The sequence below is a fragment of the Arachis hypogaea genome, chromosome 1, assembly GCF_003086295.3.
Source record: "Arachis hypogaea cultivar Tifrunner chromosome 1, arahy.Tifrunner.gnm2.J5K5, whole genome shotgun sequence".
NCBI classification, from domain to species: Eukaryota; Viridiplantae; Streptophyta; class Magnoliopsida; order Fabales; family Fabaceae; genus Arachis; species Arachis hypogaea.
The window spans coordinates 26,058,353-26,083,158 of NC_092036.1; the positions used below are offsets into that span (position 1 = coordinate 26,058,353).

At 35.6% G+C, this 24,806-nt stretch overlaps 1 protein-coding gene across 2 annotated transcripts; it reads right to left on the reverse strand.

The window, feature by feature from the left end:
• Positions 1 to 14,901: 14,901 nt before the first annotated feature.
• On the reverse strand, positions 14,902 to 23,613 carry LOC112801016 (transcription factor NAI1). 2 transcript variants are annotated; one of them, XM_025843525.3, is made up of 4 exons: positions 23,436 to 23,613; positions 22,724 to 23,296; positions 18,618 to 19,013; positions 14,902 to 15,303 (listed from the first exon to the last, which is right to left on the reverse strand). In XM_025843525.3, the coding sequence occupies exons 1-4, from the start codon at positions 23,469 to 23,471 to the stop codon at positions 15,223 to 15,225; spliced, it is 1,086 nt and encodes a 361-aa protein (XP_025699310.1). In that variant the 5' UTR covers positions 23,472 to 23,613; the 3' UTR covers positions 14,902 to 15,222. The 2 variants fall into 2 exon arrangements, with proteins under 2 accessions (XP_025699310.1, XP_025699301.1); XM_025843516.3 differs by having other exon boundaries at positions 15,003 to 15,303; positions 22,724 to 23,299.
• Positions 23,614 to 24,806: the final 1,193 nt, after the last annotated feature.

Below are 24,806 nucleotides of genomic sequence, written 5' to 3' on the forward strand. Positions count from 1 at the left end.
CAGAAATCCGTCATGAGATCCGAAGAAGAGGTTGGGAAGTTCTTACCAACCCCATTCAACAAGTCGGAATCTTAATGGTTCAAGAGTTCTATGCCAATGCATGGATCACCAAGAACCATGATCAAAGTGTGAACCCGGACCCAAAGAATTGGCTTACAATGGTTCGGGGAAAATACTTAGATTTTAGTCCGGAAAATGTGAGGTTGGCATTCAACTTGCCCATGATGCAAGGAGATGAACACCCTTACACTAGAAGGGTCAACTTTGATCAAAGGTTGGACCAAGTCCTCATAGACATTTGTGAAGAGGGCGCTCATTGGAAGAGAGATTCAAGAGGAAAGCCGGTTCAACTGAGAAGGCATGACCTCAAGTCCATAGCTAGAGGATGGTTGGAGTTTATCCAACGCTCAATCATTCCGACTAGCAACCGGTCCGAAGTTACTATAGACCGGGCTATCATGATTCATAGCATCATGATTGGAGAGGAAGTAGAAGTTCATGAGGTTATATCCCAAGAACTTTATAAGGTGGCAGACAAGTCCTCTACCTTGGCAAGGTTAGCCTTTTCTCATCTCATTTGTCACCTCTGTTATTCAGTTGGAATTGACATTGAGGGAGACACCCTCAATGATGAGGACAAGCCCATCACTAAGAAAAGGATGGAGCAAACAAGAGATCCCACTCATCATGAAATCCCTGAGATGCCTCAAGGGATGCACTTTCCTCCACAAAACTATTGGGAGCAAATCAACACCTCCCTAGGAGAATTGAGTTCCAACATGGGACAACTAAGGGTGGAGCACCAAGAACATTCCATCATCCTCCATGAAATTAGACAAGATCAAAGAATTATGAGAGAGGAGCAACAAAGGCAAGGAAGAGACATTGAGGAGCTCAAGCACTCCATAAGATCTTCAAGAGGAAGAACAAGCCGCCATCACTGAGGTGGACCCGTTCTTTAATCTCCTTGTTCCTCATTTTCCTGTTTTTCGAATTTTCATGCTTATGTTTATCTATGTTTGTGTCCTGTGATCATTAGTGTCTTAGGTCTATGCCTTAAAGTTATGAATGTCCTATGAATCCATCACCTTTCTTGAATGAAAAATGTTCTTAATTGTAAAAGAGAAGAATTGCATGAATATTGAATTTTATAACAGATTAATTATATTGATGTGGTGGCAATACTTTTGTTTTCTGAATGTATGCTTGAACAGTGCATATGTCTTTTGAATTTGTTGTTCATGAATGTTGGCTCTTGAAAGAATGATGAAAAAGGAGACACGTTACTAAGGATCTGAAAAATAAAAAAAATGATTCTTGAAGCAAGAAAAGCAGTGAATACAAAAAAAAGAGAAAAAAAAGGGAGAAAAACGAAAAGAAAAAAAAAGAAGAAAGGAAAAGAAAAAAAATAAAGTTGTGATCCAAGGCAAAAAGAGTATGCTTAAGAACCCTGGACACCTTTAATTGGGGACTCTAGCAAAGCTGAGTCACAATCTGAAAAGGTTCACCCAGTTATGTGTCTGTGGCATGTATGTATCCGGTGGTAATACTAGAAGACAGAGTGCTTTGGGCCACGGCCAAGACTCATAAAGTAGCTGTGTTCAAGAATCATCATACTTAACTAGGAGAATCAATAATACTATCTGGATTCTGAGTTCCTATAGAAGCTAATCATTCTGAATTTCAAAGGATAGAGTGACATGACAAAACTGTTCAGAGGCAAAAAGCTAAGGCCCCGCTCATCTAATTAATACTGATCTTCATAGATGTTTTTGGAGTTTATTGCATATTCTCTTCTTTTTATCTTATTTGATTTTCAGTTGCTTGGGGACAAGCAACAATTTAAGTTTGGTGTTGTGATGAGCGGATAATTTATACGCTTTTTGGCATTATTTTTAGTGTGTTTTTAGTATGTTTTAGTTAGTTTTTATTATATTTTTATTAGTTTTTAGTTAAAATTTACTTTTCTAGACTTTACTATGAGTTTGTGTGTTTTCCTGTGATTTCAGGTATTTTCGGGCTGAAATTGAGGGAACTGAGCAAAAATCTGATTCAGAGGCTGAAAAGGACTGCAGATGCTGTTGGATTCTGACCTCCATGCACTCGAAGTGGATTTTCTGGAGCTTCAGAAGCCCAATTGGCGCGCTCTCAACGGCGTTGGAAAGTAGACATCCTGGGCTTTCCAGCAATGTATAATAGTCCATACTTTGTCTGAGATTTGATGGCCCAAACTGGCGTTTTAAATAAGCTCAAGAATGCCCGGCGTTAAACGCCGGAACTGGCACAAGAATGGGAGTTAAACGCCCAAACTGGCACAAAAGCTGGCGTTTAACTCCAAGAAAAGTCTCTACACATGAAAGCTTCAATGCTCAGCCTAAGCACACACCAAGTGGGCCCGGAAGTGGATTTTTATGTAATTTACTCATTTCTGTAAACCCTAGGCTACTAGTTCTCTACAAATAGGACCTTTTACTATTGTATTTTAATCTTTTGATCACTTTAGATCCTTAGATCATCTTTGGACGTCTAGTTCTTAGATCATGGGGGCTAGCCTCTCGGCCATGCCTAGACCTTGGTCTTATGTATTTTCAACGGTGGAGTTTCTACACACCATAGATTAAGGTGTGGAGCTCTGCTGTACCTCGAGTATTAATGCAATTACTATTGTTCTTCTATTCAATTCAGCTTGTTCTTGTTCTAAGATATTCATTTGCACCCAAGAACATGATGAATGTGATGATTATGTGACACTCATCATCATTCTCACTTATGAACGAGTGCCTGACAACCACTTCTGTTCTACAAGCAAACAAGGCTTGAATGTTTATCTCTTGGATCCCTTGATCGGAATCTTCGTGGTATAAGCTAGAATTGATGGCGGCATTCAAGAGAATCCGGAAGGTCTAAACCTTGTCTGTGGTATTCTGAGTAGGATTCAATGATTGAATGACTGTGACGAGCTTCAAACTCCTGAAGGCTGGGCGTTAGTGACAGATGCAAAAGAATCACTGGATTCTATTCCAACCTGATTGAGAATCGACAGATGATTAGCCGTGCCGTGACAGGGTGCGTTGAACATTTTCACTGAGAGGACGGGATTGTAGCCACTGACAACGGTGATGCCCAACATATAGCTTGCCATGGAAAGGGGTAAGAAGGATTGGATGAAGACAGTAGGAAAGCAGAGAGACGGAAGGGACAAAGCATCTCCATTCGCTTATCTGAAATTCTCACCAATGAATTACATAAGTATCTCTATCTTTATGCCTTATTCATATATCATCCATAACCATTTGAATCTGCCTGACTAAGATTTACAAGGTGACCATAGCTTGCTTCATACCAACAATCTCCGTGGGATCGACCCTTACTCGCGTAAGGTTTATTACTTGGACGACCCAGTACACTTGCTGGTTAGTTGTGCGAAGTTGTGATAAATAGTTGAGATTGCAATTGAGCGTACCATGTTGATGGCGCCATTGATGATCACAATTTCGTGCACCACTTCCACATCTCTAACAGCTCGAAACATTTGAAGTAGCCGCTGCCTGTTTTTCCTGACCATTCCTTTGGGACTCCTCACTTGCACAAAGTTATTCTATCCTTGGAGAAAATGTTGTGTGCATCCTCTCTCCTTAAAATCTCGACCCCTTGGTACGAATCCTTGGTTCGGTTCCCTCTGACTTCCTTTCTCTACAGCCACTTTTTTCACACACTCTTCAGTAATTCTACTCTTATTCACCAACTCTGAAAAAGTTCTCCATTGGTCCCACTGAACTTAAGATACCACTCCGGAGTACTCCTTCATACTTAATGCACTTCCATTCCTCGAAGTCCCCCAGAGCTCCCTAACACATGCGGAAAAACCTGAATAGCTCCTCAAATTTGTCTGTATACTCAAATACGGACATAGCACCTTACTTCAGCTGCAGTAACTCCAATTCCTTGGCTGTCCTAGCAGAATTTAGAAAGTACTTCTTATAAAATTCCACCTAGAAGGCATCCCAGGTGATAGGGCAATCACCCTGCTGCAGGAGGCGCCAAGCTCCTTGCCACCAATTCGATCTCCAGTGAGCAAATAGGTAGCAAATTGAACACACTGCTCTTCAGGTACTAATTGCGCTTGTAGTGCTCCCTCCATAGCCTAAAACGAAGTATCGGCTTCAGTCGGGTTAGTGGTTCCCTTGAATTTTGGTGGATTAGCCTTTAAGAAGGTTGCCAGTGTCATCGGACCCTAAGCTCCACTTCCGCCAATGCTATTATTGTTTATTTGTTGTGTAAGAGCCTCCGCAATGGCCTGCATAGCAGCAGCCATGTTCTCCAACGCCGCCATAAGGTTCACCGGGTTATTTGGGTTGATTTTCGGTCCCTAAGTACTAGTACAACCTCTCTCACAGCCTCGACCACGTCCACGAAGTGCCATCTGGTTCCTATACACACCAAACATCAATATCAAGGTGACTGATGAGAGAACTTTTGCGTGGTCTAGAAATTTGCGGATAAATTCTCGTTGCAAGTATAGTTTCTAAACCTTCAAAAGTCCTTTCATACAAACGTTTTGGGTGTCACAAGTAACAAACCCCTTTAGAAATTGTTAACCGAGTATTCAAACCTCGGGTCGTCTTCTCAAGGAACTGCGAGGAAGTATGTTCTTATTATTGGTTATAAAGGTTGTAATCAGGGTTTAGAAGGTGAGAAGCAAGTAATTTAAATGAGGAGTGAATTAAATGGCAATTAAAAATAATAACTGTAAAACAACTTTTGGCAAGATAAGGGAATTTAGAGGTCTAACTTAGTTATCTCTCTCAACTATAATAAAAGTTGAATCTATACTCCACTTGGTCAACCTTTACCAGGGCAAAGGAAAGTCAAGGGACTAATTAAATTGACCTTTGAATCCTAATTATTTCCTAAGAAAAGGTTGGGATTATTTAGGTTCAGCTCAATTAGCAAGATAACGATTATTAATTACGTTGAGTTTAATAACTGTTGAGTTACTAAATTCTTAATCAGAACCAAAAGGGAAAAAAAGTAAAATTGTTGGAATAATAAAAATATCCTTAGATGGGAAGGAATGGCAATTTAATTCAAAGAGAATAATTATAAACTGAAAATACCTCAATTATCATTAAATAAAAATGTCATCAACAGCCAATTGGGCAACATCAATCAAACATAATAAAGGCTTCAGAGTAATCAAAATATAAAAGAGAAATTAAATAGTAAAAAAGAATATTAAACCTGGATCGAGAGTCACTCTAGAAAGAGAAGTCCTAAATCCTAAGAGAGAGAGAGAGGAGAGAACCTTTCTCTCCAAAACTACATCTAAAACACGAAAAGTAAATTATGAGAGGCTTCATTATGAATGGATGCATTTTCCCCACTTTATAGCCTATAATCTGTGTTCTCTGGGCCAAAAACTGGGTCAAAAATAGCCCAGAAATCACTTCTAGTGCTTTCTGGTCCGTACAGGTCTCGGAAAAGTGACGCGGCCGCGTCATCCACGCGACCGCGCGGATTGGGTGTTGGCTAGGTCACGCATCCGCGTGACCCATGCGTTCACGTCGCCTGGCGTTGAGGCAACGATGGCAATTTATATATCAAATCGAAGCCCCGGACGTTATCTTTCCAACGCAATTGGAACCGCGTCATTTGGACTTCTGTAGCTAAAGTTATAGCCGTTTGAGTGCGAAGAGGTCAGGCTGGACAGCTTAGCAGTTTTTCCAACTTCTTGCATTCCTTCCACTTTTGCATGCTTCCTTTCCATCCTCCAAGCCATTCTTGCCCTGTAATCTCTGAAATCACTTAACACACATATCAAGGCATCTAATGGTGATAAGAGAGGATTAATAATAAGCAAATATAAGTCCAAAGAAGCATGTTTTCAATCAAAGCACATAATCAGGAAGGAAATATAAAATCATGCAATAGTATGAATAAGTGGGTAAAGAGTAGATAAAAACCACTCAATTGAGCACAAGATAAACCATAAAATAGTAGTTTATCAACCTCCCCACACTTAAACATTAACATGTCCTCATGCTAAGCTCAAAAGAAGCTATAAAGATGAAGAGGAAAGGTGAAATGTTATGAAATGCAACCTATGTATATGAATGCAGCTACATGCAAAATGTTTCTACCTACTTGGTTTAAAAGTAAATAAATTCTCCAAGAATAAATATAAACCAAATTCCACTAATTCAAATTACACAATAAAAGATAAGTAAACTTTTAAGAAGATAGCTCATGAAAGCAGGGAACATAGAATCAAGCATTGAACCCTCACTGGAAATGTATATGCACTTCTAATCTCTCAAGTCTCTAGAGTCAATCACTCTACTCTTCCCTAGTCATGCTTTCTAACACTTTGTTCTTCATCTAACCAATCAACAATATTTAATGCATCAATGCAAACATCATGAGGTCTTTTCAAGGTTGTAATGGGGCTAAGGTAAGGGTAAGGGTATATATATGGCTAAGTGAGCTTTATAAAGTGAATCCTTGATTAGTCTAAGATCTCACCTAGCATACATACACTCTATATAACTTTAAAATCATACCTAGCTACCCATAATTTTTCCCACTTTTTTATTACATGCTCATGTTTCACTTTTTATGTTTATCCCATGTGCATTGTTTTCGTTGGGGAATTTCTTTTTGTATCCCCTTTTATTCAGATTCTGAAATTTTTTTTTTTTGATGCACATGGTAATTGAATCACTTTGATTTTCTTATGAGCATGCTTTCCAAATTTATTTTTATTTCTTTTTTTAATCTTCCTAACCCTTTGTTTCTATCACTCATGTTCCCACAAGGTTTCCCACATTTAACTCTATCCATGATTTTCTATCTTAAGCTAACCAAGGATTCAACTTAGGATTTTTATTTTGTTTTTCTGCTTAAGGCTAGTATTGTGGTTTATAGAACAAGAGGGGATTAAAAGCTCAATGGGGCTAACAAGGGTGATGTAAAAGGTAGGCTAATTTTGGGATAAGTGAGCTAGAATTAACAATGGCCTCAATCATATGCAAGCATTTAAATACACTAAATATTGGATATATAGAATGAAACAAAGCTAAGATTGCAGTCATAGAGAAGTAAACACACAAGAATAAAATGTTTATGGTTAAATAATGTAACCATGTAAATAAGCTCAAATCTCACAGGTTGTGTGTTCTTTGGCTCAAAAACTATGTTCCGATTACAACTTCAAACAAATTTTTAACATAAAAATTTTCAATTTAAATTAGTGAAATTTTTCAAAAATAGGATTTTAAAAGAAATTTATTATTTTAACCAAGTGGTAACTAAATGCACAAAATCATCAAATAAATATGCAATCAAATATGCAGATGCAACAATGAACAAATAAAGAAAATAACATTATTGGTGTTGAAAAGAAAGTACTAACCCACAGAGATCGGTATCGACCTCCCCACACTTAAAGATTGCACCGTCCTCGGTGCATGCTGAGATGTGCAGGTGGATGGATTGTTCCAACTGAAGCTTTTCTTCAAGATTTTGCAGATGGACTTGTCTGTCTCCCCATGTAAACGTCTTTCGATTCCCTTTCGGGTGGCCATCCTGAAAGAAAAAGGAAAGAAAAAGTAACCAGTAATAAAGATAAGAAAATAAATGAACTATGGGTGGGTTAATGCCAAATGATAATGGTCTCATTTACATGGAAGCTTCAACATATACGTGAGAAAATGATAGAAGCCATGGCATACCAGTGGTATAAAATTTGTAACATAGGGGAGGAGAGTGTAAGACAATATAAATTCATGTCAATGCAAAATTAATACAAATAACATAAAAGATTAACATTGACTTAAATAGTATTGCCCAACAGTGTAAAACAAGTTACCAAAATAAATTCAAGAAAAGATGTAACAGTTGAATAAGAAGAGATATTTAACACCAATGGAAAAATAAAAAATTCAGAAAAGAAAATAAAAATATGCACAAATTTAAAATGCAATGAATGAGATATGCAAATAAATTAAAATAAAATAAAAAAAATAAGAAGAATGAGAAGGGAAAGAAGGGAAGAGGAAGTAAATAAGAAAGGAGAAGAAAAATTAGGATTTGAAGGAGAGAAAGATAAGATATGTGGCAGTTTTAGGGTGAGCTGTGCGGCGCATGCGACGCGGCCGCGGAAGGCACGCGTTCGCGTGTGTACGCGTCAGGTAAGACGACGTGATCGCGTCAGTCACGCGGTCGCGTGACCCGTGTTGCGCTGCTGGCGCGAGTGCAGCCTCGCTCCAGCACAACTCTCTGTTTGGTTCAATTTAATTGTCAAAATTGGGTTACGCGATCGCGTGGGGCACGCGATCGCGTGAGTGTGCGTCAGAAAATAATTGACGCGGCCGCGTCGGCAACGCGGTCGCATGACAAGGATTGTGCTTCCAGCACCAATCCAGCACCACTCTCGCACAATATGGCATTGTGCACCCTTTTACGTCGAAAATGCAGGGTATGCGGCCGCGTGGGGCACGCGGTCGCGTGGGAGGCCATACTTCCCATTCGACGCGGACGCGTTAGCGACGTAGTCGCGTGGGTCGATATGTGCCATTAGCACGCCTCCAGCCACGCTCCTACGTGACTCTCTGTTCACTTTTTAATTTCCTTTCTCTCCAAGCGACGCGGACGCGTCGCTGATGCGATCGCGTCGCGTAGCGAAAAATTTTTTTTTTATATATGCATGAACAATGCAGAATGCAGTGATTAATATGAGTGCTATGCGTGATTCCAGGTTTACTAAAGTAAAATGAAAAGAAAATAAAAATAAAAACAAATAATGATGAAATAAACTGAAAAAGAAACGACCATACCATGGTGGGTTGTCTCCCACCTAGCACTTTTAGTTAGAGTCCTTAAGTTGGACATTGGAGGAGCTTCCGGTTAGGGTGGCTTATGTTTAAATTCGTCCAAAAATTTCCACCAGTGCTTGGAATGCCAATAGCCTCTGGGGTCCCAAACTAGGCATGTGAAGCTTCTGAATAGCTTCAAATAGATTTTTAGGTTCCCGGGGTGATAAATGTCAGAATAAACTCCAGGATTCCAAGCCTTGCTTTTAAATCCGCCTCCGTTTTGATTTGTAAGTTTCCATTCGGGCGGGTTAAAAAGTAGAATCTCACCGTGGTGACCAAACGTTCTCCGTGATCCATGCAATTGAGCATGATACCAATACGTGTACTTCGAGGTGAAGCGTGGAACTTTATTGAACCTTGTGCACCAGCTCTGAGTACGAGCCATTTCCCTTTTACTCTTAAAGCCGCAGAGAGCTCTAAGCTGGCCATCTGTTTCGAGTAAACCATATTCAAGTGAATAAGTAAAGTCATAAGTTAAGGATTGTACCCACTTGAAGCTTGTATTAGGTGGTAGTGGCCTTGGGATAGGTGTTTCTGGTGGTTCTGTAAGTTCTACTCCCTTATGCTCTTCTGTGAATTCCTCCACTTCTTTGCAAAGATCTTCAATTGTATCTGTGTCCTGGTCAAAGTCTTCCGTGTCTTCCTCATCACTCAAGTCATAGATTGGAGGTTGAGAGAAATCTACCTCCGCATCATCTTCATATTCACTTGGGGAAGATTCTTCGATCTCAGAGAATTCACTTGCGGACGCAAGTTCATCACCAAGAGAGCTAGACTTGTGAATATCACCATCAAGGGAATTTGCTTCTTGGATTATTCCGTCTGATTCCTCATAAACGACTTGCCTTGGAGATTGTACAGTATCTTCCTTAGCATCAACTGTAGCATCTTGGACGGAGTTTTCCTCAATTCTGAATTCCCAAGGAAGTTCAGCATCGCCTAGATCTTCAACCAAGTCTTCTTCTTGAACAATGACAGCTTCTTCCACTTGTTCTAGTACGAATTCATTCTCTGTCTTGCCCATTGGAGTCTCTAGTATTTCTTTCATGCTACGCTCTTCATCGGGTTGTCCACATGGAGCTGTGGTTGATCCTTGTATATTTGAGCATTTAGTGGCCCATTGTATTAGTGCGTACTCCAGTTGTTGAATGGTTGTTTGAAATTTAGTTATTGTTTCTTTTAGGCGATCCTCTGCTTCACAGTTTGCTGGACTTAGACATGATACATAGGGAAGTGGTGATGATTGGGAACGATTGGATTGGTATTGGGGTAAGGAAGGATCATATGATGGCGAATGGTGAAGAGAAGCTTGTGAGTGTGGTGGTTCGAGGTTATGTTGAAAGGACGGTTCATATGCACGGGGTGGGGCTTGTTGGTAGTTACAAGGTTGTCCACCATGTCTTTCAGCTGGGTATGCGCGGTAGAATGGTCTTTGTCCAGGATATCTCGGAGGGTGTTGCTGCCAAAAGGGTTGATTAGATCCTCTTGGTTCCATCAATCCTTGATTGGTCTGACCTTGATGCACATTCCTGCTGTAACTTCTATTTCCTTTAACAATATCAGAACCAAACTCAAAGCGAGAGGGGTGAGAGTTCATAGTAGCAAATGAAGATAAAAAGAAAAAAACGAAAATAAATAAACAAGCAAAAGAAAAATATTTACAATAACCAATAATAAGGCACACGTTAGCAGTTCCCCGGTAACGGCGCCATTTTGACGTTAGCATTTTTGCCAGTAAAGATTGTCATAAAAACAGTCGCGTTGTAGATATAGTCTCTAAACCGACAAAAATCCCTTCGTACAAATGTTTTGGGTGTCACAAGTAACAAACCCCTTTAGAAATTGTTAACCGAGTATTCAAACCTCGGGTCATCTTCCCAAGGAACTGCGAGGAAGTATGTTCTTATTATTGGTTATAAAGGTTGTAATCGGGGTTTAGAAGGTGAGAAGCAAGTAATTTAAATGAGGAGTGAATTAAATGGCAATTAAAAATAATAACTGTAAAACAACTTTTGGCAAGATAAGAGAATTTAGAGGTCTAACTTAGTTATCTCTCTCAACTATAATAAAAGTTGAATCTAAACTCCACTTGGTCAACCTTTACCAGGGCAAAGGAAAGTCAAGGGACTAATTAAATTGACCTTTGAATCTTAATTATTTCCTAAGAAAAGGTTGGGATTATTTAGGTTCAGCTCAATTAGCAAGATAACGATTATTAATTACGTTGAGTTTAATAACTATTGAGTTACTAAATTCTTAATCAGAACCAAAAGGGAAAAAAAGTAAAATTGCTGGAATAATAAAAATATCCTTAGATGGGAAGCAATGGCAATTTAATTCAAAGAGAATAATTATAAACTGAAAATACCTCAATTATCATTAAATAAAAATGTCATCAACAGCCAATTGGGCAACATCAATCAAACATAATAAAGGCTTCAGAGTAATCAAAATATAAAAGAGAAATTAAAAAGTAAAAAGGAATATTAAACCTGGATCGAGAGTCACTCTAGAAAGAGAAGTCCTAAATCCTAAGAGAGAGAGAGAGGAGAGAACTTCTCTCTCCAAAACTACATCTAAAACATGAAAAGTAAATTATGAGAGGCTTCATTATGAATTGATGCATTTCCCCCACTTTATAGCCTCTAATCTGTGTTCTCTGGGCCGAAAACTGGGTCAGAAATAGCCCAGAAATCACTTCCAGCGCTTTCTGGTCTGTACAGGTCAGGGAAAAGTGACGCGGCCGCGTCGTCCACGCGACCGCGCGGATTGGGTGTTGGCTAGGTCACGCGTCCGCGTGACCCACGCGTTTGCGTCGCCTGGTGTCAAGGCAACTATGCAAATTATATATCAAATCGAAGCCCCAGACGTTAGCTTTCCAATTCAAATTATGCGCATGGACAAAGCTTACGCATCACCCACTTTTCTCTGCTTCCCACGTGTGGCGTGGACGATGCGCACGCGTGACCCCGTTTTCTGCAAAAAATTGATTTTTGAGTTTTTAAAGCCGAATTTCAGACTTCTAAGCCTCTATTTTCATCCTTTTAAGCCCTAAATATTTATAGTATGCCTAGTAATGAGAAGAAGCTAGGACATGTGGTAAATTATGGATGAAGTAAAGTGAGAATAATGATGAATGATGAGTAATGATGATTGTATGAGTTGCTGAGGATAATGGTGAAGGTGCTGTGTATGTTATATGAACTAGATGGCTGTGATAAGCATTGAATTATGGCTGAATATGTATATGTATATGATTAATGATTAAATGATTATGATTGATTGAGGAAGCTTGAACATGTGGCGCGTATGCCGGAGATGCATATATGATTAATGAATGAATGTGGTAAATGAATAATGATGGAAAATGTTGAATGTGAATATGCTTGTGTTTTCTCTCTGGTTGTAAGGGTGACAGGGCACCGATACCCTCTAATGGTGATAGGCCACGAATTCCCTCTAATGGTAATAAGGCGCAATAGAGAGAGAGACTGTGCCCGGGTAGTAGCAAAGGGTCGTGGTTCATCCCACTTGCTCCGAGTCATTGTCTTAGAATTGGTAATAATGAAGGGTGATTATGAATGAATGTGTATTTTTTATACCTAGGTAGTAGCAAGGGTGGTGGTTCATCTCTCTTGCTCCAGGTTAATGTCTAAGATTTGATAACAATGATAATTGATTTTAAACTGAATGAATGTATGTTTTGAGATCCTGGGCAGTAGCAAGGATTGTGGTTCGTCCCACTTACTCCAGGACAGAAATTGTGACGCCTGGGTAGTAGCGGCAGTAATGATGATTCTTCTCGCTCCAAGTTGAGCTTTTAAACACCCGCGTGGGTAGTAGCCGCAGTAGTGGTTGTTCCACTAGCTCTGGGTTGAGCGGGTAGTAGCAAGGGGGTTGTAGCTCAAACATACGTGCTCTACGATGGGTGTTTCTGTCCAATGGTTAGCTACCAGGACATGTCGGGTTGGCTTTGTAACCGACAGATGATATCATCAGCCACAGGGCAGGCATACATCATTTGCATAGGTTTGAATTGTTTGGATTTGCCTATTTATTTTGGATTGCTATATCGTATATGTTATGTTACCTGATTATGTGCCAATTGTTCTACTTGTACCTTTATTGTGTATTACTTGCCTGTATTGCTTGTATTTGTACAACTGAGAGGTCCCTCACGCTGGTGCCCGTTGACACTGAGGGCTGTTCTTGATGAGATGAGTTGATGATGAGATTGAATAATTATGACGATTATTAAATGAGATAATTTGATCTTCTTGGGTAGACGCAGTGAAGTGATTTCACTTGCTCCAGGCGAGAAAATGAAGTAATGATATAGAATTACTGAGATAGAATAACTAAGGATGGTTTCGTTTATAATTCTAATTGTGAATTCTCGAAGAGTTAGAAAGTTGGAAAGCATGAGGAACATGAATTGGATTTAGCATCCCCTTATGACAGTTGCCTATTTTTGGATTAGCGAGAACATTGGATGAATATTGGGTGAAAGGAAGTTTAGGATGCTAAGTGCATTTTTATTACAATGCATTGTATTTATTTGACACTTTTACCATACTGAGAACCCATGGGTCGGGGGTTCTCATTCCGTATATATATCTCTTATTTTTCAGATGCAAGTCCAGGTGCTTAGCAGTGAGCTATGATTCGTCTAAAAGACGGCGAAGATCTTTATATTCTCTACTTTATATTTTGCTTAGAATTTCTCCACCTTTATTTTGAAAAGCTTATATTATGTATTGAACTCTTTTCAAAATTTGCCTATAGAGGCCTTTATGTATCGTTTGGGAGAGACTAGGAGTTATTGATGTCAACTACTTATATCCTATACCCTAGCCGGCCTAAACTTCGCGGGTCGCGTCTAGTGGCTATCTACTTATGTCTACTTATGCTATATATATATATATATATATATATATATATATATATATATATATATATACATATATATATATATATATATATATATATATATACCTTCTGTCATTTTCTTATTCTCCTTTATGACTTTATCCTTATAACGCTTTCGACTTCACGCTTCATCTTTTGGTTGTCGACGCGCGAGTGATACGACTTCGCAATTTTATTTTTACTCTTTTCAGCCTTCTTGTTTAATACTCCTTTCATTTTTTTGTAATTATATATTAAAAATCCCACTCGAGAGTCGTACCACCTTATCATTGACTATTGACTCGAGCATAAGAATTTGAATATTAGGGTGTTACACTCTTAACAAGAACTTGTGTTACGGTAAAGAAATTTCGATATCAAAATTAAGAAATTTCTATGTCACGATTAAAAAGTTTCGGAACTATTTTTTTGATAAATTATGCACTCAAAACTCCTCCTCCTCCTCCTCCTCCTCATCATCATCATCATCATCATCATCATCATCATCATCATCATCATCATCATCATCATCATCATCATCATCATCATCATCATCATCATCATCTTCTTCTTCTTCTTCTTCTTCTTCTTCTTCTTCTTCTTCTTTTCTTGTTCAACTTGTCCTTCTTATTTTACTATCTTATAATCCTTCTTGTTTTATGCTCTTAAAAAAAATAAAAATAAAAAAAATCAAACAAAGAAAAAAACAGATAATGCTGCAAAATTACCAGAAAGAGGAGGAGAAAAAAAATACAGCACCATCAGTAACAATAAAAGAACGACGATGTGGAAAAAACACAAAAGAAGAAGAAGAAAGAAACGTGAAGAAGAAGAAGAAGGAACGGAGGATACGAACGTTTATGTTAATGGAGAGTTAGAGTGTGTAAATACACTCTTAATCTCTTACTAATAAAATTGGTTTTTATTGAGTTTAGACAAACTTAATTAAATTTAGTTACCCAAAAAATTTAGATGTGTAACAATACTGAATAATTATCTCTATAATCATAATTTATTCATGTACCTACTTATAGTTACTGTTTTAACTACATTATTATCCCTTTAATAAACTTCTTACTAGTATGACCTATATATATATATATCCCTTCATTGAAAAACATTGTTAGCTTCAATTAAGTCTCTCCACAAATTGTATTAATTCATATTTTCCCTTATTATTTGCAAATAGACTCACTAAGGAAAAACAAAGGAAGAACAATGTCACATAAACTCGAGCTCCATTCTTCTTCTGCTCGAATAATATACATATACAAATACATTTTTTGTAATAAGGCTCATGCAAGCCACCCATCAATAATAGATAATATATTATAGACAAAATCTCTATTTGATACAGACTTCACCTTCCTTCCATTATTAATGTGTGAAGGCAACTCACAATAACTATTTGCTCATTATTGTTTATGAGTTGAGTTATGAATTATGACAAGATGAACTTCAATGTTTCCACGCGTATGCTCTTGACAAGTTCCTTAACGGTCAAATTGTACCCTTCGCCCATCTGCAAATTAAAACATATATTGTTAGTTTGTTTTTATATGTTCAAATACAACTATTATACTAATTATAGTCATAATAAATACCATGAAATTCACAAGTTAAATAATTAATAAAAAAGTCATGATAAAAAGACAGAGAGAACGAATCAAACAGAAAAGATATGTTATTTAATTTTAACATAAAATACGCTTATCAGAAACATTAAAGTGGCAGATATATTATTTTTTTGTTTCAAAAAGAAAAAATTCAATTAGACCAACTATGTATGGAGTCATTTTATAAATTTATTTTGTCGGGTTATATCATATTTTGATAGGATACTAGCTACAGTTTCCCTTCTTTAAATTTTTATCCCATTGTTTTTTTTTTCTTTTTTGAGAAATCTTAATGATGCCGTAACAGTAAATAATTAAATATAAGACTTATAATGTATTTATTGATGGATAATATTTTTCTTTTATTTTATTTTAGAGTAACTAATACCTCCAATCAATCTTTTTTTTAAATCAGATATTTTCTTTTCAACAAATTTTAATTAATATCAAATTAATTTTTAAATTAATGAAATATAGTGGATGAAGGACTGTGAGTACAAAGCAAATAGAGAGAAAACTGGGAGAAGAAATAGGATTAATTAATACTCAATTAAAGTAAAAGACCTTAAACTATACTAATAAGGATAGAGTCATTTTATATAAGTAAGGAGTAACTAAACTATTCTAATTAACTAATCTTACGTGGCTTCCTACTAATAACAATTGATAACTAACTTAGTAACCATCAGGTACATAATTTAGTCACACTAATTGTGAGAGGCATGAGAACTATACTTAGCTACACGAGCTCCATAGTAAGTTAAGGTGAGTAAGGGCTTCCTTCAAGTAACACTCTTTCTTAAGTCGGGAGTGTAGATGTTTAACAGTCCCAACTTGCGATGAAGGGGGGAGAAGGTCGCTAGAGGCAGAGTTTTGGTGAGGAGGCCACAATTTGATCAGATGTAGAAATCAACAGCAAATGGATGTATCCTTCTATAAACTTGTCTCTAATCACATGGCAATCAACTTCAATATGCTTAGTCTTTTAATGAAACACAGGATTTGAAGCAATAAAAAATTATTACAAAAAATGCTAATTAGCTTTGTCAGTGGCATCCCCATATCCTTCATAATATATCCCAACCAAATAGCTTCCTTAGTTACTGTAGTCAAGACACGATACTCGGCTTTAGATAAACTATACGAAATAATACTTTGCTTATTTTTATACTTTCAATAAATCAAAGATGAGACAAGATAAAAATAGTAAGCTAAAGTGGAGCGCCTAGTATCTAGACATGCAACCTATTCCAAATCGGAAAAACCAATGATGCACAGATCAAAGGAGGTAGGGAAGAAAAGGCCCTATGCTGGAGCAGACTTTAGGTACAGTAGAGTCGTATGAGCTTCACGAAAATGAATGTCTCTAGGACTGTCAAAAAACTCACAAAGTCTACTTATTGCATAACTAATGTCTGGACGAGGATTTGTCAAGTATATATAGCAGCTTCCCAACCAATTTGCGATAACTTGTAGCATTCAGGAGTAATGTGCCACTATCTTGGCCCAATTTTTCAATATAATCCATGTAGGTAGAGATTGGCTTACAATCAATAAAGCCAAAATCGGTGAGCATGTCAATTACATATTTCCTTTGATATAGTGCAATTCCCTTATCTGATTCGGTCACCTCGAGTCCAAGAAAAAAACTTTAGATCCCCAATATTCGGTAAAATATTCAGTCACAGTGATATCTCCTTATTTAAGAGCATATAGCTCTTCTTGTAATCCAGCTACTCGAAATTTATCTCCCTGGTAGTACCTATGCCTTAACTCTTCCTAGAGATTTGATGCTACATTGTTCCAGCTTACACTTTGAATAATATCATAATTCAGACTAAGGTTTATTCATGCAATTACGTAGGTATTGCAACGTTCATCCTAGGATTCATAGGAGGGATCGTGTATCTCAAGTCTAGGCAAAGTACCATCAATGAATTTTATTTTATTGTTAGATCTCAGAGCTCTAACCATAGATCTACTCCAATCTCCATAATTCTTTCCATTGAAAATAACATTTGTAATTTTAATACCTAGATTTCAGATGGATGCAAGAAAACGTGACTTTAAGGATCTTGATTGAATCCTCCACTACTCCTACTGACGTGAGCATGAATGGCAAAAAATTGACTAAAGGATGCAAAAATTTTGTGCAAATCAAGGTTCTCTAATGGAGATCGTATTTGTGGATTCGTTCCCATAGTGTCATGAACTAGATCCATTCACTGTATGCTTTGTATTTTCAGAATTTGCGTTTGTGATATTCACGTCTGAAATATTGAACTCCTTCTTCGATCCCAATCTCAAGTGCACTCAGCAAGCTCCACGCTCACCGTACCATGATAAAATGTGGTGGATGAAGCATCGAGAACACAAACCAAACAGAGAGAGAATTGGGAGAAAGAATGGAATTGATTAATACTCAATTGCAGTGAAAGACCTCAAACCATACTAATGAGGGCAAAGTCCTTTTATACTAGTGAAGAGTAACTAAACTATTCTAACTAACTAATCCTACGTGGCTTCCTACTAACAACAATTGATAACTAACTTAGTAACCACTATTTATATAATTTAGTCATACCAATTGTGCAGGTATGAGAGCAGCTATACTTAACTACATGAGCTGCATAGTAAGTTAAGGTGAGTAGGAGCTTTTCTATCAAGTAACATCAATTTTATTTTATAGACAAATCATTTCATATATCAAATTGTTTATTATTTATATAGAGGAATTGACTTAATAATTTTAAAATTATGAAAAAAAACTTTTATATTTGTATTAAATAATGTAAAAATTAATTTGCCTAAATTTTTTAGTAAAATCTAAAATCCATTTATCTAATAAAATAAAAAATAGAAACTTATTTAGTATAAAAAGTTTTTAAAAATTAAAGTGTGAGATTGAAAATTATTTGAACTTTAAAGTAAGATATTACTCTTTAGAGTTTATCTATGTGTGTATTTGAATTAAGTTTAAGCCATTTTGACAAAGAAAAAATATAAAAATTAACCTTTAATTTTACTTAGTTAATATTAGTTAAACCTTTTAATTTTAAAAACTTTTATTATTTAAAAATTTATAATGTATAATTTATAATTTAAAATTAAATATATTAACTAAAAAAATTATTAACTAAAAAAATTAGTATTGTTTGATATATATGCAAAAAGAATAAAAGAAAGCATTGTGTAGGGCAGTAGGATAAAAGTTCTATACCCGAGTAATGATAGTTATATCAAGAACCGAATCTCCAAAAGGCAACGCACTACTATTTAAAACAAGCAGGTTATGTCCTTGAATCTCAGAAAGTAATTTGACCAAAATACCCTTATGCTTTTGACACTGAATCCGAATCAAAACATGTTGCCCTGATACTCTTGCTTCCACATGATGGAGAAGTGAAGAAGAATCATGATTAGAAGTATTATCAACAATAACGCTCTCATCGTCACTCTCATTATCATGTGGTGACCTTTTGTTAAGAACAATCACAGAAGGCTCTTCTACTATTTCCTTTATTTTTTCATTATTTTCTTGTTCTAGTGTTGTAAGACGAATTTTGAGATCCTTCACGTACTTGATTGCATTCTCTAACACAGTAACTTTGTCTATCTGTATTGTCAAAATACGTATATTAGTTATTAACTGTTAATTAATTATAAATCAAAGATACAAATATATAATTTTATACAGGATTGTAAAATATATAAAAAATTATAGACGTTGACTGTGTCACGATATGATAAAAACATATTAAGATTTTAATTTTTATCTCATTTAAATATTATATATGCATAATGTTTTTTATTTTTATATTATATAATTTTATCATACACGAATTTTTTTTAATTATAAAAAAATATTAGAATATTATTAAAATTTATTAATTTTTGTTATTAATTAGTTATTAATATTTAAAAATATAAGTTAAAAATATGTTATTGAATTATGAGACTAAATAAATTAAGTTAATAACTAAAAATATCACAAAAAAAAAACATAAATTTTAATGGTTCTTAGCTTAACTTGAGCATTTCTCTTGTAAAAATATTATTCACCTGATCCATTAACATGCATAATAATAATAATTTCTCTTATTTCAGCCTATGAATATAAACATAAATAAAAATTAAGTATATAATACTAATATATTATTTGCTAACTTATTACCAATAATAATTAATTATTATATTTTAAATATATGTATAAAGAGGCACATCCAAAAAATATATATAAATACACTTCTATTAAACACAGCCATAAAAAAGACTATATGAGAATATTTAGGGATTGAAAATATTCAATGTACCACGTTTTTGAAATGTCTTTTAATATGTAGACTAGTATATTAATATGTACTATCGATTCAGTTTTGTTATTAATTAAATATATGCAAAAATGGTAAAAATAACTAAAAAATTTTGGATTTAAATCTTTGATATATACAAAAAAATCTTTTTTATATATTATATATAATAAAAGATATTATAAAAAAAGAAAAATTTAGACATCAATCTCTCTCATATTCTCATTATATATAGGGCAAAATACTATAATAAGCCAGCACTAGAATCAAGCTACGTAAATAAGCCAAAACGAAAATTGTTTCAGCAATAAGCCAAGGGATATTTATATATAATTCGAACCAGAGTGGTTCGAACTACATAACCCAATAAATCGAACCAACTTAGTTCGAAATAGGGACATAATTGCTTGAGCATAATTCGAACCAAGGTGGTTCGAACTCATAATGCACATAATTCGAACCATGCTAGTTCGAGCTACACCTTGGAATGCGTTGCATGTAATTCGAACCAACCCTGTTCGATTTAAGGAGAGGTAATTCGAACCAACCTAGTTCGAATTACTCTTGAATCGGCTATATAAGGGGTTCGAATCAGCCTCATTCGAACCATTCTTCCCTTCCCCTACCCCACCAAATCCTAGAGAAAACGATCCAGATTCTCTTCGAGGAAGACCTGAACGGAATACTCTGCTGAATGGGGGACAATCCGACATGGTTATATCGCTTGGACGGAGTCGCTCATATAGCCGAGGTCATTAACGAGGAGGTTAGTACAGATATAACTTCGTGGTAGTGGTATTTGTGAGTTAGTGGTTTTGCATGTGGTTTTGGTGGTGGTTCATGTTAGACGGTGCTTTAGTTGGTGGTTTATGTATGTGGTTTCTATTAGTGGTTTATGGTAGCGGTTTATGGTGGTTCTTTATGTTGGTTGTTTTATGTTGGTGGTTTTATGTTGGTTGTTTTATGTTGGTGGTTTAGTTGGCGGTTTAGTTGGTGGTTTAGTTGGTGGTTTAATGTTAGTTGTTTTATGTTAGTGGTTTGTGTTAGTTGTTTTATGTTAGCTGTTTTTAAGTTGGTGGTTTATGTTAGCTGTTTTATGTTAGTGGTTTGTGTTAGTTGTTTTGTGTTAGTTGTTTTATGTTAGCTGTTTTTAAGATGGTGATTTATGTTAGCTGTTTTATGTTGCTGGTTTGTGTTAGTTGTTTTGTGTTAGTTGTTTAATGTTAGCTGTTTTTAAGTTGGTGGTTTATGTTAGCTGTTTTATGTTAATGGTTTGTGTTAGTTGTTTTGTGTTAGTTGTTTTATGTTAGCTGTTTTATGTTGGTGGTTTATGTTAGCTGTTTTATGTTAGTGGTTTGTGTTAGTTGTTTTGTGTTAGTTGTTTTATGTTAATGGTTTCACTTATGCTGTTTTATGTTAATGGTTTTACTTATGCTATTTTATGTTAGCGGTTCTAGTTAAGCTGTTTTATTGTAGTGGTTTAGTTGCGTGATCAATGGTAGTTGTTTTGCATGTGGTTCTCCTTCATCGTTTTTTATGCGGTCTTATTTAGTATGATGTTTTGTTGGTGAGTTATCGATTTTGTTATGTTTGTCATTGGTTATGAATCCGGTTATAACAATGTAGTGAATGTCATGTGCAGCTCCAGCGATGCATCAGGAGCATGCGGCGGCAGCAGGGCATGCGACTAGATGACAGATATGTTCCGTACTTGCAGATGGAAGGTCTATACCATCTTGCAAGGCTGAACGATAGATGGTTCCGGTTAGACGAGGCCCTTGTCAATGCATTTGTCGAGCGATGGTGTCCGGAGACGCACACCTTCCATATGCCGTTCGGAGAGTGCACGATCACACTTCAGGACGTGGCATACCAGTTGGGGTTGCCAGTGGACGGGTGTTACGTGAGAGGCTGCTTATTAGAGTTTCATTTATACATCCAGGGTGGCCGTCCAGCCTGGGTGTGGTTCCAGGAGCTACTTGGAGTGGTACCTCCTCCCAGCCAGGTTCAGAAGTACGCAGTAAACTGCAGCTAGTTTCAGGAGACTTTTGGTGAGTGCCCTGATGGAGCAGATGACGAGACTGTGCGGCGATATGCCCGTGCGTACATCATGATGTTGTTGGGTACGCAGCTGTTTGGGGACAAGTCTGGCAACCGCATACACATCAGATGGCTTCCCTATGTAGCCATTTTACTCACTCTAATGAGACCAACTCACGTTTAGACCGGTTATATAGAACTCTCTCTCCCACTAATTCGAACCGGCCTGGTTCGAATTATGGTTTGTCTAATTTGAACCAGTCTGGTTCGAATTACTAAGGCTGGATGCTCTCTCTATAATTCAAACCACGTAAGTTCGAATTACGTGCATTCATGGTTCGAACCAACTTGGTTCGATTTATTAACAACAACCAACTTGTAATTCGAACTGATCCGGTTCAAATTACTACCACATGCAGTTCGAACCACATGGGTTCGAATTATATTAATATATGACCTGGCGCATTACTGAAACCATTTTCTGTTTGGCTTATATACGTTAACTCTACATAGTATTGGCTTATAATGGTTTTTTGCCCATATATATATATAGTAAAAGGTACCTTTTACTATTTCTATTTAATTAATTTTATACTTATTATTTTATAAATATATGATAAATAAAAAGATGAATAAATAATAGACATATTATTATTACTTATTAAGTTATCAATAAATATAAAGAGACTGAGATTTTTTTTTTACTTAGTAAATAAGATAGTGAAAATGTCTTTCCTTTAACATGAAGTTTATCTTTATTGTCGTGTATCTTCAAAATAATTGGAATTTGGAGAATAAAAATAAAGATATATTTTTTCTGTCATATTTATATTTTCTCTCTCATTCTTTTTTTGGTATATTCTTAAACATTTCTTAAACACAATATTATAATAAGACTGACGTAGCAACATATTAAAACCAACTAATGCAATAATAATAATAATAATAATAATAATAATAATAATAATAATAATACCTTCTTGAGGCCAGGAACAAGAGCTGCAAGAGCAATGAAACTCTGGCTGATCTTCTCTCTTCTCTTCCTCTCAGCTATGATATGATCCTGAGCGTTAGATGGTGATCTCTTAGAACCCTTTGATGAGGATTTTGTGACCAGGTTTTGATTTTTTGATGACCCATTTTCCACCTCTTTTAGTTTTGTCTCTGTGTTCAAGGTTGTATAATCTAAATCATAAAGCTGGGTGGTATTATCATTATTATTGAGAGAGGAGTTTGAGTTGTCAAAGCACAGAATTTGTGGCTGAAATGATGTTATTGATGATGATGAGAGGGAAGAAAAATTTGGTGATAATGATGAATAATAAGAATTATTATCAGTATTGGTACTTGTTTTGAGAAACTTAGAAGGCCTCTCATCATCAAAACTAGTTTCATCAACGGAAGAGTAATTATTATTATTGCTTGGTGACTCGAACATTATTGAATTCCCCATGTCATGTGCGAAAAATAAATCTTCATCATAATCATCAATCGAGTTGTTCATCCTGTACTCTTTCGGAAAGAAATTGTTGTAATCATCTTCCATTTCCTGCTAATAAGAAGTTAGAGAAAAACAATTATTATTATTATTATTATTATTATTATTATTATTATTATTATTATTATCAATTTGTTGAACAAATTAAATTGGAAATGGAAACGTAAATATATGAAATTAATTCCCTTACCAGATCATGTAACCAGCTAGGTGATGACGATTCCATCGGAGTGTTAATAATTTGTTCTCTAGTCAGTAGGAATCACTGAAATAGAATTGGCAATACTTATTAAGTGTAGCTAAGTAGTGAAACAAAGGTGACTCTTTAGAGAGCTATTACTATTCCTATTGAGTGCGAAAGAGGGAGTCCCCAATGTTCACTCTTTATAGTAGTAAGTTCAAGCCTTTGATAATCAGTTTCTCCACTACACCTAGCTATGTATGGACCCCACTATGGCCATAAAAATATTAAACAAAGAGATCTCTATCTTTCTTTCTTTTTTTTCTTTTACTTTTTTTTTCATTGAGCAGATGCGAATTTAATTTGCAAAAACTCTAGCTACAACTTTTGTCGTATTGTTATTATTATATACCATTATTTAATTATTCTGGCAAAGACACTTTTTTCACTGTTTTGTTGTCTTAATTGTTTTGATTCTATGATTCGTGCGTTCGATGTGAACGTTTGAAAATAACTGTAATATAAAAATGGTATATGGCAATAGTAGATGTGATAGATCACATATAGATGTAAGCAATCTACAATATATATATATATATATATATATATATATATATATATATATATATATATATATATATATTATTATATGTGCCACCCTGTTGCTGGGATTGGGATTGGAATTGGAACCTGAATCATGTGATATATTATTAGGATGGATCTCAATAATTGAGTCAATAAAAGGAGTCAGCCAACCCCTAACCGAATCAGATTTCCCTCAATATATATTATATGTCACTATGAGCATTCTAAGAAATTTCTTTCTTAATTATATAGGAAAAGGCAGTATCAAATGTCTAAAATTGAAAAAAAAAAAGTCTGTTGATGCGGAATTTTGTAAAATTACGATTCGACAAATGCATCGAATCGTATTAAGTAATATCACGGTAAGTGAGTTATCGTTTCTACGAGAATTAAAGGATTAAATTACAATAATTAATTAATTATTCTAATTAGATAAATCAAAGAAACAGACGAATAAGAATGAAACGCATGAACAGAAAGGAATAAGAATAGCAAGCGGTGAATGTGAAAACAATAATGATGAAAATGTTAACATTTCAGAGATATTCACTTTTTAGGAAAACAATCCTTGTGTTCATTTATTTGAGGCATGCAACGATCAATCACGACAAATTATAAATAATCAAATTTCAATTCCTTGACAATTTAATTTTTTTTAATCTAATTAACTGTTAATTCCTTAGTCAATTATTATTTAAGAAAAGAGGTGAAGCACAATTCTGATTTAATTTCATATATATAAGATTCAAGAATAGTCTTTAGGTTAAATTTTATGTCACTTATCCAAGCAAGTCC

Bases quoted from the DNA above. Each gene is read 5' to 3' on its own strand.
- LOC112801016 (XM_025843516.3), bottom strand. From the start codon at position 23,471: ATGGAATCGTCATCACCTAGCTGGTTACATGATCTG. The intron at 19,014-22,723 runs GTATTATTATTA...TTGACAATACAG, and splicing joins TTGTTCCTGGCCTCAAGAAG to ATAGACAAAGTTACTGTGTT. The intron at 15,304-18,617 runs GTATAGAACTTT...TTTAATTTGCAG, and splicing joins ATATAACTATCATTACTCGG to ATGGGCGAAGGGTACAATTT.